The following is a 16,438-nucleotide window of genomic DNA, read 5'->3' on the forward strand; positions in this document are numbered from 1 at the left end:
ATTCAGGGATTCTGCCAGTCTAGAGCGACAGGGATTCCTCAGAAACTCCCCATCCCATTAGTTTTTCAATTTTATGGAGTTGTGCAATCACTTTATTCTTATATAAGAGTAGAGACTAGAAAACTGCAATCAGGCTACCTTGCCATTAACTCACCCCTGTTATCTACAAGTCCTGTTAGGTTGAAGATAAAGGTACAGTGAGTGAATTCCACTTTTCAACTCTCCTCCAAGAGCATCTTCCCCAGGACCTACTCATCTCACACCAAAGGCTACCTGGTTTCCTCCCACACTTCTTTAGCTCACTGTTTCATCTCTTGGTTTCTGGCACCATTTCCAAAATCAGATACTGATGGTACTCAGCTCATTAATCCCACTTCTGACACCAACCAAACATTTCAGAACCTGTCATTGTATCAGTTGTATCTCAGGCAGATTATAAATAGACAGGAAGAAATCTTACACACAAAGTTCTTAAACTCCTGGTTTAATTAGCAAAAGATACATAACTGTATAAGAGGCAGGGTGGCCACCCGATCAGAGCAAATGAAATAAAGCATATCTTTGATCACTTCCCTTGGCTTACCAGGATCCTTAATGGGGGTCATGCGGCTGCTGGTGAAACTATGGATGAAATATTTGCCCTAACTTGAATCTGAAACATTTAATTCTTGATCTGTTCTTATTTTTCAATATAATTACTTCTGGAAAGTATACATTGGCCATCAAACCCAGGTATTTATAAAATTATTACCAAATTTGTTCTCTCTTGGTTCTTAAACCAAAATCAGCATCAGCAAGGCCCCATGCTGTGGGTTTCTGGGGCAGCACGTGCACCCAGCTTTCCATCATTCCAGACAGCCCATTTTATGGCAGTCCCAGCTGAGAAGGCTTAGTGTGCTCCAGGAGTGGTGTCTTTTTCTCTCCTGACTCCGCCAGATTTCATGCTCCATTTTACTTTGGGATTTTATGTTGGGACTTCCCTTTTGTTTTTCAAAAAGCTTAATTCTTCACTCCAGAATTAAGGTTTCTCTTTCCTGACCCAACTAGATCACTTTTTCTAATCATATATTCAAAACTATTTATTGTTTCCATGTTCAGCATGTGCTATGCTCAAAAATGAGTATCACACAAGCCTCTATGTGGTCTGTTGGAATAGTTCATATCCAATTGTATCTTCTCTTTTGTAAAGTCATATGCCTCTCCATCTCTGAACCAGACTGTTTTTTAATTATTTGAACCAAATCTCCTTTTGCTATATAGAACATGTAAAGATCACCTCATCTACAATGTGGTGAACACTAGATCCAAGATGGACATGTTAGTGGTCTGCGCACATCACATGAAAATGTGGAGTCTGGAAATGTTTGTAACAGACGTGGCATTGGATTGCTCTTCTCCCATGATGACCTGGAACTAGGTTTCCTGTCAAGCACGCACCAGATCTCCCACACATACTCTGTGGTCTCACGGCATCTATTCACTAGATGCATCCTCGAACCACAGACAGCGAAGAACTAAACCAGCACCTGTTTGGTTTCCCAGCTGCCACACTGAAATGCCAAAAGGGCAATGCAAAAAGATGCTTGTATAATCAGCCTTTTCTTTTCTTCATGTGATACTAACTTCTCATCCAAGTTATTTGAGTCCATGTCTCTGTGTACTCTCCTACGTTGCTAACCTCTCGCTCACCACCTACATCCAAGAGATCATCAGCTGCCACCAATTTTAACCCTTGACCATTTCTGAGTCCATAACTTTTCTATCATGGCTCCCACTGATTTTTTCATCATTTTAACTCATCTCCCTGCCTCCCAGGCAATCTTCCCTCGAATCCATTCTCCTCACTACTTCCAAAATTATCTATCTAATCTCAAATTCCTTCATTAGTTGCTCACTAAATGCAGAACAAGATCTTTTTGTACAGAAAAATAAACTGCCTTTGACCTGCTTCCTCCCCTCCTTCCTAGCTCCTGTTCCCCCATTTTGATCTCATAATTTCTCTCTTCTTGACAGGACACTGCCCTGTTTCCTGACATCCTTACTCACACTCTTCCTTTGGAACCTCACACCCTTCTCCTTCTTTGTCTGGATTAACTTCTACCCACATTACAAGACTCATCTTGGGTGTTATCTCTCTAGGGGATCGGCACTGACCACTGTCACCCTGAGGAATGAGAAGCATCCCTCCATGTTTCTATCACACCCAATGGCTGCACACACCACCATTGCATTAAATAACACTGTTAGCTCGTAAAAGGCAGAGACTCTGTTGTCTGTTGTTGATTAAATTTTTGTTATAACATAATCCAGAGACACAAAATATAAAGATTAAATAACTACCACCCAGTTTAGGAAATAAAACAATACTGATATAATTGAAATGCTCTGTGGAGACTATTGTTTTCATCATTTATACTTTCAGCCCCTCATGCATCTCCTGGCCCATAATTAGTATTCAGAGGTATTTGTCAAACTGAGGTGAACAACGTCATGAGAATGATGTTCTGTCTAACACATTAGATATTACTATCGAACCTTGAGAAGGTTTCCAGCCACAGAGAGAGAGGGACTGGGTGCTAAGATAGTTATTATTTTCCCTTGCTTTTTCTCCCTTGAGACCAGGGGAATGTTTTTGAAAAAGATTAGGCCTAGATGGGGTCAAAGGCACTAAGCCAGTGTAAAGCTAACAGATTCACAGGGAATCTAACCGTCTCCTTTGTCCTTTTTATCACCAAGCGCCAACTAACTGAACCATCTTACACTATCAGGATCTCCTCCCACAAAAGTAGTTGTAGCTTCTGAGAGCCCCAGACTAACACAGAGAAGATGATTAGTCTGACTCACCAAACATTAGGGCATGTTAATGACCACATGGATCCTGCAAGCATTTGGAGGCAGAAATAGGGCTTCCCAACTTGAGGTCTCAGGAGGAAACTTCTCAAATATTTAAACAGCCTCTGCCTGTGTCAGCACAAAACCCCCTCTGGCAGTTCAGTTTCCTGCTCCGGCATGGCTACCTACATCACACGATAAGTGACAGGAACATTGTCAGGAGAAATTGGGGGAATAAATCTGAAAATGCAAACCTTATTTCCAGTTCAGAGGTGTTCATCCCCAGATACTCCATCTGGTGATCACCTTCTGGGATCTTGGGGTCTTGTCACAAACACCACCATCGTAGGAACATGGCAAAGGTCTGCAAATGGCCTGGAGGCTTTCAACATTTTGGCACTAAGGGTTTCCCATAACCCAGGGTAAGCAAACTGTCTCTGAAAGAATCAGAAAGTAAATATTTTCAGCTTTGCAGACCATCCTGTTTCTGCCACGACTACTCAACTTTGTTCACTGTAGTGTGAAAACAGCCAGATAGCACCTAAATGAGTGAATGTGGCAATGGCCAATAAAACTTTATTTATGAACAATAAAATTTGAACTTTGTAATTTTCATGTGTCATTAAATATTATTACACTAATTTTTTCCATCATCAAAAATTAGCTTGCAGGCCATCCAAAAAGGAGCAGAGACCATGGTTAGCCAGAAGACCCTAATTTGCTTCCTCAGTATCCATGATCTTATTCATAACACACCAAAAAGGCATACACCTATTTTAAATAAGAGAAAGATGAAGAATGCAGGTCTATTATTAGAGATGATAAGACCAAAAGGAATCCAATTTCTCGCTGGAGGGCTGTAGGATATTAATAGATAAAGAAATGCAGATTGTGAGAGAGGCGAAGGAGAAAAGACAGCCACTACAGGCTGTCAGCCCCTAAGCTGATGAGAATGGCTTATGCCAATTCTATTGGAATATTTCTCTTTTAAAGAACTTGGAGCTTGGCCAATGTTGCTCAGTGGATGAGCATCAACCTTTGAACCAGGAGGTCATGGTTCAATTCCAAGTCAGGGCAAATGCCCGAGTTATGGGCTCAATCCACAGTAGGGAGCATGCAGGGGGCAGCCAATCAATGATTATCTCTCATCATTAATGTTTCCATCGTTCTCTCTCCCTCTCCCTTCCTCTCTGAAATCAATACAAATATATTTTTAAATATATGCTTAAAAAAAAAAAAAAAAAAAGACTGCCCAGAACTTACTGAATCCAACACATGCTAAATGTCATTTCATTTTCCTCACAATTTTCTCTGACCCATTTTTATCAAATGAGTCTGAAATGGGTTATTCTATTAATGAGATATTTACTTTGACAAGTTATAGTACAGATTGTTTTATATGCATGCTATGAAATAACTTACTGAATGGAAATTAAGTTCACTCAATTAAGGAAAAAAGGTAAATGATTATTTTCATGATAATTTTTTTCTATTTGAACCTCTTAAATGATTAAGTCTAATTAGTATAAAACAGTTAGTAAACGCCTGGCCGGATTAGCATTGTCAAACTTCATTGTCAGAAAGTTAGCATGAGTTTCCTCCAGATACAGTAGTTCCGGGAAGTGCAGCAGCCTCAGTGATGAGGAGTCATAGTTCCTGATTGCTCTGATACAGGCCATGTGCCAAGCCACCCATCTTCGAGGCCCTCAACCCAGTCCACAGGGAAGCAGCATGGGGAGGGTGGCCCCGTGGCTCTGCTGTCTCTAACATTTCTATGACGCCAACATTTCCGTGTTGGTTGTGGAGGAAGGAAGAAACGTGAATGTGAAGAACTCTAAGGAAGAGCTTGCATATGATTCCAGGTGCACATAGTTTCAATACCCACCTAAAGCCTTGTACTGGAAAGCTTTTCTGATACCCTTAGAATATCCTAGACCAGTGGCTCTCAACCTTCTGGCCCTTTAAATACAGTTCCTCATGTTGTGACCCAACCATAAAATTATTTTCATTGCTACTTCATAGCTGTAATGTTGCTACTGTTATGAATCATCATGTAAATATCTGATATACAGGATGGTCTTAGGCGACCCCTGTGAAAGGGTCATTCGACCACCAAAGGGGTCGCGACCCACAGGTTGAGAACCGCTGTGAGAGCCTCATTCACCCTTACATCACGTCCACTGTTTCAGATTTTAGCTCTAGCAACGCTGCCTTGTTCTTACCTCCCTCAAGCTCATCTCTCTCTTTGAGAAAACTTGTGTCAGTATCAGCCACACGACTATCTTATACCTCCCAGTCTGTCTCCATTTCTTCACAGTTTCCTCCTTTCCTCCCATATGACCATTCATCCTTCCCATGGCCAGCTCTTCCGTCTGAGCTAGGAGCCCACGCCCTGGCTCCTGATTCAGAAATTTGTTCTATTCTGTCTCTCCTTCCCATTTCTGAATCTCCCTCACAGTTCTCACATCCTCACACCCACAGTTACTTTTTTCCTTTATGTTTTGCTATATTTTTATAACATATGTTAGACATACAAAAATAATAAAACAAACACCCATGCAATTATGGACAATGTTGCAAAGAAGAAACCTCTGGTGTGCATGTGCAAGAGTTTCTTCACACTCGGGGCCCAAAACTTGGATTACCGAATCGTCTGGTTTGTACCTTTCAACTTGACAAAAAAGGGCCAAGTTGCTCTCCAGAGCCGTGGTACAAATTTGCTCTTTGAGCAAAACCTGTTTCTTCCTAACCTCCTTTGGTTTATCTGACATACATTTTGCCAACGGGTCTGAAATGAAATATCATTGCTTGCCTTTCCCTTATGACTTATGACCCTGGCGCATCTTCTCAAAGGCTCATTGGCTATTCCTCTTCTGTGATTTGCCTACTGACATATTTTCCCTTTAGCTCTTGGTTCTTCGTCTTTTTCTTATGGATTTGTAAGTGTTCTTTATATATTCTGGATACTACCCCTTTGTTCATTATACAGTTTGAAGTCTGGATCTGACTTTTGTCATGCTGATTTAGTTTATGTTGTAAAACTTACTCTCTTTAATGCTCTGTGCTTCTTGTGCTGTGTCAGAAACCTTGCCCTATCCAACACCATAAAAATAATCTCATGTACTTTATTTTTAAATTATTAGTTTTGCTTTTCATATTCATGTCTCTAATTCACCTGAAATATATTTTCATATTGCGCTCTAATTTTATCTTTTAATATTAATATTGAATTACCCTAATATCACATTGATTTAGTATATCCCTTGTCTGCACACTGGTGTGTGTGTGTGTGTGTGTGTGTGTGTGTGTGTGTGTGTGTGTGTTTTAAATATATTTTTATTGATTTCAGAGAGGAAGGGAGAGGGAGAGAGAGATAGAAACATCAATGATGAGAATCATTGATTGGCTGCCTCCTGCATGCCTCCTATACTGGGAATCAAGCCTGCAACCTAGGCATGTGCCTTGACTGGAATCGAACCAGGGAACCTTCAATCTGCTCTATCCACTGAGCAAAACCAGCTAGAACTTCACACTGGTTTTTAATGTCAATTTCCTATTTATATCTGGGTCTGTTTCTAGCTGTTTCACTCATTTTTCTATCTGCTTACCCCAGCACCAACTTCACATTGTTTTAACTAGCATAGCTTTATGAGGAAACTTGATTTCTGGTGGGGCAAGTCCCTCCTCTGGTTCTTGCTCACAAATATCTTGGCCATTTTTCACCCTTTGCTCTTCCATATAAATTTTAGAATATGCTTGCCAAGATCAAAAATGAAACCTACTTGATCTTTTTATTGGAATTGCATCTTGATGCTACTGGTAATACTGAATCACCTACCCATAAACACAGTATTTCTCTCCATTTATTTAGGGTTTTATTTATGCTCTTCAATAGTATGTTATAGTTTTTACATCAAGATCTTGCACATCTTTTTGTATATTTATGACTGCTTGCTTTATTTTTTATTTTTTTATTTTTTTGGTATTCTAACTAACTTAAAAAAAAACATTTTTTGCTGAAGTACAGAAATGCCATTTTATTTCCAATTTTTATTTTATATCCAGAAGGTTTGTTGTCGAAAATGCTCATGAGCTCTGATTGCTTATGTGTATATTCTTAGATTTTCTATGTAGAAAATTAGATTTTGAACAATGATAACTTTATTATTTCCTTAACTATCCTTATACATTTAATTTATTTTTCTTAACATTTTGAATAACTCATGACATCCATATAATGTTGGATAAAAACATAGAGCAGTTATGCTTGTCTTGTTCCTGATTTGAAAGACAATATTTTAGTTTTTCAGCATTGGTTATGATGTTTGCTTTGCATCTGCGATAAATATCTATTATGAAATTAAGAGAAATCTCACTTATTCCTAGTTTGCTAACAGTGTTTAGAAAATTTGTGTATCTATTTTGATGGTCATATTGCTTTATTATTTAACCTATTAATATAGTGAATTTTTTAATTTATTTTTCAAATATCTAACAATCCTTGCATTTCTAGGATATACCCTGCTTTAGTTTTATTTATTTAGTTAGGATTTTTAAAAATTTTATTCATCATATATTGCTTCATTAATATAGTATTAACTTTCAAATTTTGCCAATCTGGTAAAAAATAATAATATTAGGAGTAATTTCAAAGTATATTTCTGTTATTGTGAGTGAGGTTGAGTGTCTATTTATATGTTTGCCAATCTGATTTGTACAAACAAAAAAGTAACTAAGCATACTTTCAATGTGCATTTCTGTTACTACAAGTGAGGTAAAGCATTTGTTCATATGTTTAAAAAGCATTTGTACTTTCTATACTGTGAATCCTCTTTTCATGCTCTTTACCCCATCTTTCTGTTAAATTATTTATCTTTTCCTTTAGTTGTAAAGAGGAGAGAGAGAGAGTGTGTGTGTGTGTGTGTGTGTTTATAATTTAAGGAGATTAGCTATTTAACTATAATTTGAATTAAACACATATATTCTTTTTTTCCTTTCTTTTGTCGAGAACATTTTAGTTCTACTCTCTTAGCAGATTTCAATTATACAATACAGTGTTATCAACTATAGTCACTAAGTTACACATTAACTCCTCAAACCTTATTCATCTTTTTTTTCTCTACTGCATTTTTATTTAATTAATTAATTTTTAAATTAAATTAATTGGGATGACATTGATTAATAAAATTATATAGGTTTCAAATGTACAATTCTATGATACATCATCTGTGTGCCCATCATCCAAAGTCAAATCTTCCATCACCATATATTTGACCCCCTTTACCCTAATACTACACCTCCAACCCCCTTTCCTTTGGTAACCACTATAGTGTTCTCTATGTCTATAAGTTTTTGTTTCCTTGTTTTTCTTTCGTTTCCTTGTTTTACTCATTTGTTGCTTTCAGTTTTATATCTCACATGGAATACTGCTCAGCCATCAGAAAAGATGAAATACTGGCATTTGCAACAACATGAACAGATCTTGAGAATATAATGTTAAGCAGATAAGTCAGACAGACTTATGATTTTACTTATTCATAAGTGATTTCACTTATTTATCTTTTAACTTATAAAATGATTTTACTTATTCATCTTATAACTTATAAAAGTTTGAACCCTTTTACCAACCTCTCCTCACCCCTCAGCCCCTGGCAACCACTTTTGTATTCTCTGTTTCTATGAGTTCGACTTTTTTTTTTTTTTTTTTGAGATTCCACATGTAATGATACCAGGCAATATGTGTCTTTCTGGCTTTTGTCACTTAACATAATATGCTCTAGTTTCACCCATGTTGTCACAAATAATAAGATCTCCTTCTTTTTAAGGCTGAATAATATTTCTATGGACATATATACAGCATATTTTCTTGATTCATTCATCTATTACTGAACACTTAGGTTGTCTCAAACCTTGGCAACTGTAAATAGTACAACAATGTGAATAGTACAACAGTGAACATGGAAGTACAGATATCCTTTCAAGACAATGGTTTTGTTCCTTTGGATATATACCCATTAGTGGGTTTGCTGGATCATATGGCAGTTCTGTTTTTAATTTGAGGAAGCATACTGTTTTCCATAGTGGCCATCCCAGTTTACAATCCCACTAACAGTGCGCAAGTGTTTCCTTTTCTCTACATTCTCATCAACACTTGTTATTTCTTGTTTTGGTTTTTTGTTTTATAATAGCTATTCTAACAGGGGTCAGGTAATATCTCATTGTGGTTTTGATTTGCATTTTTCTGATGATTAGTGATGTTGAGCTTTGTTTCAGTACCTGTTAGCCACTTATATTTCTTTGGAAAGCATATATTTTCTTAATTGTTTTGGAGGGGTTTTTTTTGTTGCTGTTATACTTTGCCTATGATGTTTTCATTACATAATTTTATATAAAATTTATCAATTTATATGTATCAAATTTATCTTCTAAAAATTTCAAGTTGAATTATAGTAGAAAGTCCTTCCCCACTAAGAGGTTATAAAATATTTCTCTCATTTTTTCTATCATTTTATGATTTCATTTTTTTATAGTTGAGTCATTATTCCATTTACAATTTATCCTGGTTTTCAGTGAAATATAAAGATCCAACCATAAATTTTTTTTACATCCCAGTTTTCCCAATACTATGTATCAAATTTTCATCTTCCCCCTACTGAGTTATGATGTCAGACTTATACTAAATTTCCTGTTCTTGCCACTTTTTCACTAATAAAAAGTGATAGATCATTTTTTAATTTAATTTTTAATTACAGTTTACATTCAATTTATTTTGTATTTGTTTCATGTGTACAGCATAGTGTGATAACTCATTCTTCCTAAATATATGGACTTGTCTATGTAAGTGGCCTTTTTAACCAGGTCATATAGGTACTTTACATCAGTTTTATTTCTCCTGCTAAATATTAAGCTTCTTATCAGCACAATTTCTAGAACAGTAGTTAGTAAGTGCATGCTTTAAGCAAAAGAGAAAAAGACAACTGAAAACTCTTGGGCTACCAGCTGCTGACCCAGAGTAAGAGAGTACCATACCCCCTGTCCCATCCTGTAAGGCAGTGGTTCTCAACCTTCCTAATGCCGCGACCCTTTAATACAGTTCCTCATGTCGTGGTGACCCCCAATTTCATTGTTACAAACTGAACATAATTAAAGCATAGTGATTCATCACAAAAACAATACGTAATTATATATGTGTTTTCCGATGGTCTTGTGCGACCCCTGTGATATGGTCATTCGAAATAGGTATCTGTCTAGTTTCTTCAGCAAAAGTGGCGGAACGTGGCCTAAAATCCAAAGGATCTGTGTCCCAAGATTGAAAAGCATCATGCCCACTTGTATCGCGCAGACGGATGCCAAAGCTGCCCATCTGCGCTCCCTTTCTTCCTAGGAGAGGTCCCAGATCTCTACTCTGATGATGAAGTTGAAAGCATCATAAGCAACGTGAGGAATGAAGTCAAGAGCCAAGGTCTCGTTGACAGCAGAGAGAACTGCTGGAAATTCTTTATAGATCGGGTCCGACGACAGCTGAAGGTATAGTAAGATTTATTGCCCGGGGTCGACAGGCCCAAAGATGGTTCATGAAAGCCCCTACTAATATTTTGGACACAGCTGTCCTGGCTGATTGTCTTGAGAATGGGACGGGGAGGGTGCGGTGCCCTTCTCAGCCTTTTTGAGGATGCCCTCTCATCTGCTTCCCTCTTGCCTCGTACAGTCTAAGTTTCCCACTTTCTTGGCTAGAAAGGCTGGCTATCAATTACAGATTTTTGTCTCTGTTGGATGTGTTTCTCAGTTTCCTGGGAAATGAAGAATCCCAGGATGTACCTGTCTCTCTGTGAGTGCTTCTCTGTTATCTTTTTGGTTCTCCCATCTTTCTGACGTCTCAGGTGACGCTCTGCTTCTCCCCGGTGGGGAACAAGCTGAGGGTCCGCAGCAGGCGGTTCCCAGCCATTGTGAACTGCACGGCTATCGACTGGTTCCACGAGTGGCCTCAGCAGGCATTGGAGTCTGTCAGCCTCCGCTTCTTGCAGAACACGGAGAGCATTGAGGTGAGAGGGCCAAGGAGACGCTCCTCAAGATTCTTTCCAACTCAGGGTACAAGGAATTCCATGTCCAGGATTCCAGCGTCCAAGTTCAGGCTCAGATAGAGTTGTTGGAACAACTTCCCATGTGGGGAAGCCATAGGGGGTGGGTGACCCCCAGTCTTCATGGAGAGACTATCTCTTTGTTTCCTGCTCTTTGATTTTAGCCCACAGTCAAGCAGTCGATTAGCAAGTTCATGGCTTTTGTCCACACAAGTGTCAACCAGACGTCCCAGTCTTATCTGAGCAATGAGCAGCGCTACAACTACACAACCCCCAAGTCATTTCTGGAGTTCATCAGACTCTACCAGAGCTTGCTGCGCAGGAATGGCAAAGAGCTCAAGTCCAAGACGGAGCGGCTGGAGAACGGGCTGCTGAAGCTCCACAGCACCTCTGCCCAGGTAGTGACAACCCTTCAATCGCTCCTGCCGCTGGGGGGCTGAGAGGAGGTGGGAGCAGCCTCTTTTCAGAGAACTGGAGGGATCACACTCGAGGTCCCAAAGTGAGTCATGGTTTTCCGGAGGCCCCAGCATTATCAGAAGCAGTACAAGAGTGGAGGCCGACCTCTCCAGCAGAAGGGCACATCCTCACCTTCAGGTCTGATCTGCTCCTTCTCCCTGCTGCTGGAATCCCCGAGAGCTCCTCCTCTCTCTTCCTCTTTATCATCTCCTCCTTTTGCACTGCTTCCCTCTCCAGTCTATTTCCCTTCCATCCTCAGAACCAAAAGAGAATGATTGAAAGAAATGGTTACAAGCTTCTACCAATTTTCTTTTGTCTTACAGTATTACCTATCAAAGAGCCATTGAAACCTAGTTTCTTAAACAAACCCTGTCTCCTTTCATGCATTTCCTCATAGATTTCTAAGTGGTTGGTCATCAAAAGAAGGCCCCTGTTGCCCTGTCCTTGCTATAATTTTCTACTTTTCCAGATGGAACAAGTTTATTTTAGTCAATATACTCCTCTTCCTTGGAGAGCTGGGAACACCTCTAGCTCCTTCTCTGCCCATGCTCATCAAACATTGCTGATCTTTGATGGCTCCTTTCTGGGCTCTGTTTATCCACAGCAGAACTGGTCTCTCATGGTGATGAAATTTCATTCACTTGCACAATTAAACTAAAATTGTGATCACTCTACCTATTGGGCATTGCATGTTCCTATAGCTATCTAAGCCTTTCATTCACTGTCATTTTCCTTGTGTTTTTTTTTTTAAATATATTTTATTGATTTTTTACAGAGAGGAAGGGAGAGGGATAGAGAGTTAGAAACATCGATGAGAGAGAAACATTGATCAGTTGCCTCCTGCACACCCCCCACTGGAGATGTGCCCGCAACCAAGGTACATGCCCTTGACCGGATTCGAACCTGGGACCTTTCAGTCCGCAGGCCGACGCTCTATCCACTGAGCCAAACCGGTTTCGGCTACTGTCATTTTCTAAGCTTTGCTTCTGGAATAGCTGTATTGAATATCCTTCTTCGGATTTGTACTTTCTCTCCACTTCAGTTTCTTTATTCATGGATGTAATATAGCTAAAGGATTTCAGTTCATTTAGTGCAGGGGTGGGGAACATCCAGCCTGTTGTGGGCTGTGTAAGGCTCACAAAATCATTGGTCTGGCCCTGCCAAGGCATCAGGGGTGAGTTCATTAAATGTTTGACCAAATATAGCAGGCTCATGTTTAAGTTGACAATTTTGTATGGCCCTCAAATGCTATAAATACCCAAATGGTCCTTAGCAGAAATAAGGGCTCCCCACCCCTGATTTAGTGGGATGCAGGAATCCTTGCAAGCTATAATCATATTCTCTCTTGTGCTTGGAAACTTTTCTTCCTTTATATGGTTCTGTTCATCTGCTCTGGTCTGTCCTGCAGGAGCAATGCCTAGCAGGATGGGTTCCCTGCACCCGCATCTATTTTGTCCTCACTCATGGTTTTCCTCCCTTTGGCCTTTTTCTCTACATCCGAGGGAAGCTTTGCGGGTTCATTCTCAACAGTGCTAATTTAATAGTGTGTGATATTGCTTCTGCTTCCCATGTTTCCAGTGAAGACTTTAATTATGCTATTGCATTTTTAATACCCTAACAGCTCTTCCTCGTCTTATGCTTTTTTCTTCTCTATTGCTTTTTTATTTTAGCCTGTTTTTCTGCAACTGTATTACAGAAACCATTCTCCTGGATATGCCTAACAGCTCCCTCAGTGTTTTTTCCAGATCCAGGATTGGGTCATCTTCAGAGCTGCATTCTTCTCCTTAGTCTTCTAGATGCCATTTCTTTCCTTGTTCTGTATTTATATAACGACATTTTTTTCCCACTTACCTTCACAGGTGGTGAGACAGCTGTTGAAAATCAACGGCATGTCAACAAATGGCATGTGACAATGATCTCTGATGCTACTTTCTGCCATTTGTGTCATGATCAAACCCCATTTTTCAAGTTCAGTTTAGGGCAGATTGAAATACACAGATCCCAGCCCAGGCCCGAGCAGTTGACCTGGTGTTCACCTTGTTGTAGAAAGGTAGCATCTTCTCTCCCAATCACTTTCTGCTCCTGTCAATCTCTGAATGTGCAGAAAACAGCATCAGAAAGAATCCCAGATGCAGTACTGCCAGGTTTTTTTAAAACATCTCCCACCTTTTCTTCTTTCTGCCCCCCTCCCCACCTACGGTACCCTCAGAACATTCTGCATTCCCACCGGCACCGTTCTACCTCCTCCCACTTCTCCCCTGGGAGTTGCTGATCAGTCTGTGTAGAGGACGTTTGCTGGGGAGCAAGCAATAGGTAAGGTGCTCTTACACCCATAGAACAGCACCCAGTACTCTCTTTTCTGCAGACAATGAGGAAAGCATAAATGTCTGTGTTCCCGGTTCAGGTGGTCTCTGTTTAAATTGGGGAAGCCTGCCCTGGCCAGGTTGGCTCAGTGGCTAGAGAGTCAGCCTGCCAACGAATGGTCCCTAGTTCAATTCCAATCAAGGGCACATGCCCGGGTTGTGGGCTCGATCCCCAGTGGGGGGGGAGTGGGGGGCGTGCAGAAGGCAACCAATCAATGATTCTCTCTCATCACTGATGTTTCTATCTCTCTCTCCCTCTCCCTTCCTCTCTGAAATCAATATATAATTTTTTAAAAAAGGAGAAGCCTGGTTGTACCTGTGGGTGAATCCAGCTCAATCTGCATATAGTTAGTGAAGAATCCTCCCAGGTCTTCAACCAGTTTCACTTTCTTCTCCGTCTATTGTCTCTTCTTCAGGGAATAACACTTGTACCCACCCAGGTCCCTAGGCCAGAGACTGGGGCATTATCTTTGACTCCTGCCTTTTCCTCACCTCCTACATTTAAGCATTAACAAACTCTATCAGTTTTCTAAATAACTCTCACATGCACCCCTCTTGCTGTATCCCCTATTTTCAATGTCTTGATGTAGACACTTTTATCTGGATTATTTCAATAAATCAAACTCTCGGCTCTCACCCCCAGCCCATCCATGCTTCGCTAGCAGCCTCTTGCATCAGCCATCGGGCCAAAATCCTTGTGGTCATCTGTGGCTCTTCTCATTCCCCTCCGTCTCTCACAATCTACAACTAGAAAATCACTGTTGGCTCTAACTTCAAACATGCCCAGAATCTCACCAGTTCTCGCCTCCTACACTGCTACTACCCAAATCTGAGCCACTGTCATCTTACCTGGAAGCCACAGTATCCTGTATTCATTTGTCGGTTCTACTTTTGCTCCTCAGTACCCTATCATCAACAGAGCAGCCAGAGCGATCCATTTGAAACATAAATGAAATAGTGTCACTTTTCTGCTCAAATCCCTGCGATAGGGGTGGCCCTTAGTTCCCTCATTACAGTGGCTTCCGAGGCTCCTCCCAAACCCTGCCCTGTTACCTCTCGGCCCTCATCTGCTGCTACCCCATCCCTGTGACATTCCCCTCCAGCCACACTGCTTCTTTGCTCTCTCCTCAGACATTCCAGGCCTTTGCATTGGCTATTCCCTCTACCTCAGATGTCCTTCCCTCTAAACTTCCTGTGGCTCACTTCCTCACTGCCTCCAAATGTTACCTTCTCAATGAATCTTACCCTGATGACTCTACTTTAAAATATAAGCCCATACACTCCTGATGCCCTCATTAGGTTCTACTTGGCCTTGACCCATAGCACTTACCCCGGTCTAACATACTATATGATGTACTTGTTTGTTTCTTGGTGTTGTTGTTGTCTATCTCCATCTGTTGGATACAAGCTCTATAAGGACAGGGATCTTCTCTGTTTTACTCACTGACATGTGTCAGGTGCCTAAGACTGTGCCTGGACAGTGAGCATTCATTGACTATCTGTTGAATAAATGCATTAGTTAATGAATAGCATCCTACTTTATCTCCCTGACCATATTCTGGAAGCACCCTAGACCAGTACAACCCAATGGAAATATCCTGCAAGTCGTGTGTGCAAATTTAAATTTTCTAGTAGCTGCTTCAAAAAACTGTAAAAATGAAACAAATGAGTTTTGTTTTAATGTAATATTTTAATTATATATACTTTATCATATACTTTAATAATATTTGTTACTTAACCCAATATATCTAAAATATCATTTAACATGTAATCAATGTAAAAGAGTTCTTAAGTATAGGCTTTCCCCTTTTTTCGACATGGTTTCAAAACCTAGGGAATACGATGGTGCAGCACATCTCAGTTGGGACAAGACACGTTGTAAGTGCTCATTGGCCACATGGGGCTCGTGATCACCAAACTACACAGCACACCTCTAGACCTGCTCTTAGAGTGATCTTTGCTCAAGCCAGAAGTCTGAGTATTCTCTCTTATAGGTCTTAATGATTTAGACCAGTGGTTCTCAACCTTCCTAATGCCGTGACCCTTTAGTACAGTTCCTCATGTTGTGGTGACCCCTAACCATAAAATTATTTTCATTGCTACTTCATAACTGTAGTTTTGCTACTGTTATGAATCGTAATGTAAATATCTATATGCAGGATGTATTTTCATTGTTACAACTTGAACATAATTAAAGCATAGTGATTAATCACAAAACAATATGTAATTATATATGTGTTTTCCGATGGCCTTAGGCAACCTCTGTGAAAGGGTCATTCGTCCCTCAAAGGGGTCGCGACCCACAGGTTGAGAACGGCTGATTTACACATTACAGCTCAGATTCTCTGCTCTTTTAATAGCTTTTAAAATTGTCTTTGCAGGACTGAAGTACATCATCATAATCTGATGCAAGAATAATGACTTGAACTATATTCTATGAGTATCCTACCGCCCAATTATGACTGTTTTTGGTGTTCATAATCTGGTGGGAGTAGACTGAATGAATCCCCCAGCTCTAGCTAGACAGACTCCAAATTTATTTAGCAATAATAGTTGTATTAGAAGTAGTAATGATAATGGTAATAATGGCAATAATTAACAGTTGTGTGGTAATCTAAAGTTTAGAAACTTTAGCTATAATTCCATGCTTAGCCTCAGCTCATCAGAAATGTAACTATTTTTCTATAACTGGGTTTAACTTAGCTCTGG

General features: G+C 39.9%; 1 protein-coding gene across 1 annotated transcript in view; it reads left to right on the forward strand.

Annotated features, from left to right (window-relative positions):
- The window catches only part of DNAH9 (dynein axonemal heavy chain 9), a 351,242-nt gene that overhangs the window by 214,312 nt on the left and 120,492 nt on the right, over window positions 1-16,438 (forward strand). The window contains exons 46-48 of the mRNA XM_036342089.1: window positions 10,217-10,359; window positions 10,713-10,874; window positions 11,075-11,308. Coding sequence (XP_036197982.1) covers window positions 10,217-10,359; window positions 10,713-10,874; window positions 11,075-11,308 — 539 coding nt within the window. The remainder of the gene's footprint in view (window positions 1-10,216; window positions 10,360-10,712; window positions 10,875-11,074; window positions 11,309-16,438) is intronic.

This window comes from Myotis myotis, unplaced genomic scaffold (assembly GCF_014108235.1).
Source record: "Myotis myotis isolate mMyoMyo1 unplaced genomic scaffold, mMyoMyo1.p scaffold_m19_p_17, whole genome shotgun sequence".
In the NCBI taxonomy this organism is placed as follows: domain Eukaryota; kingdom Metazoa; phylum Chordata; class Mammalia; order Chiroptera; family Vespertilionidae; genus Myotis; species Myotis myotis.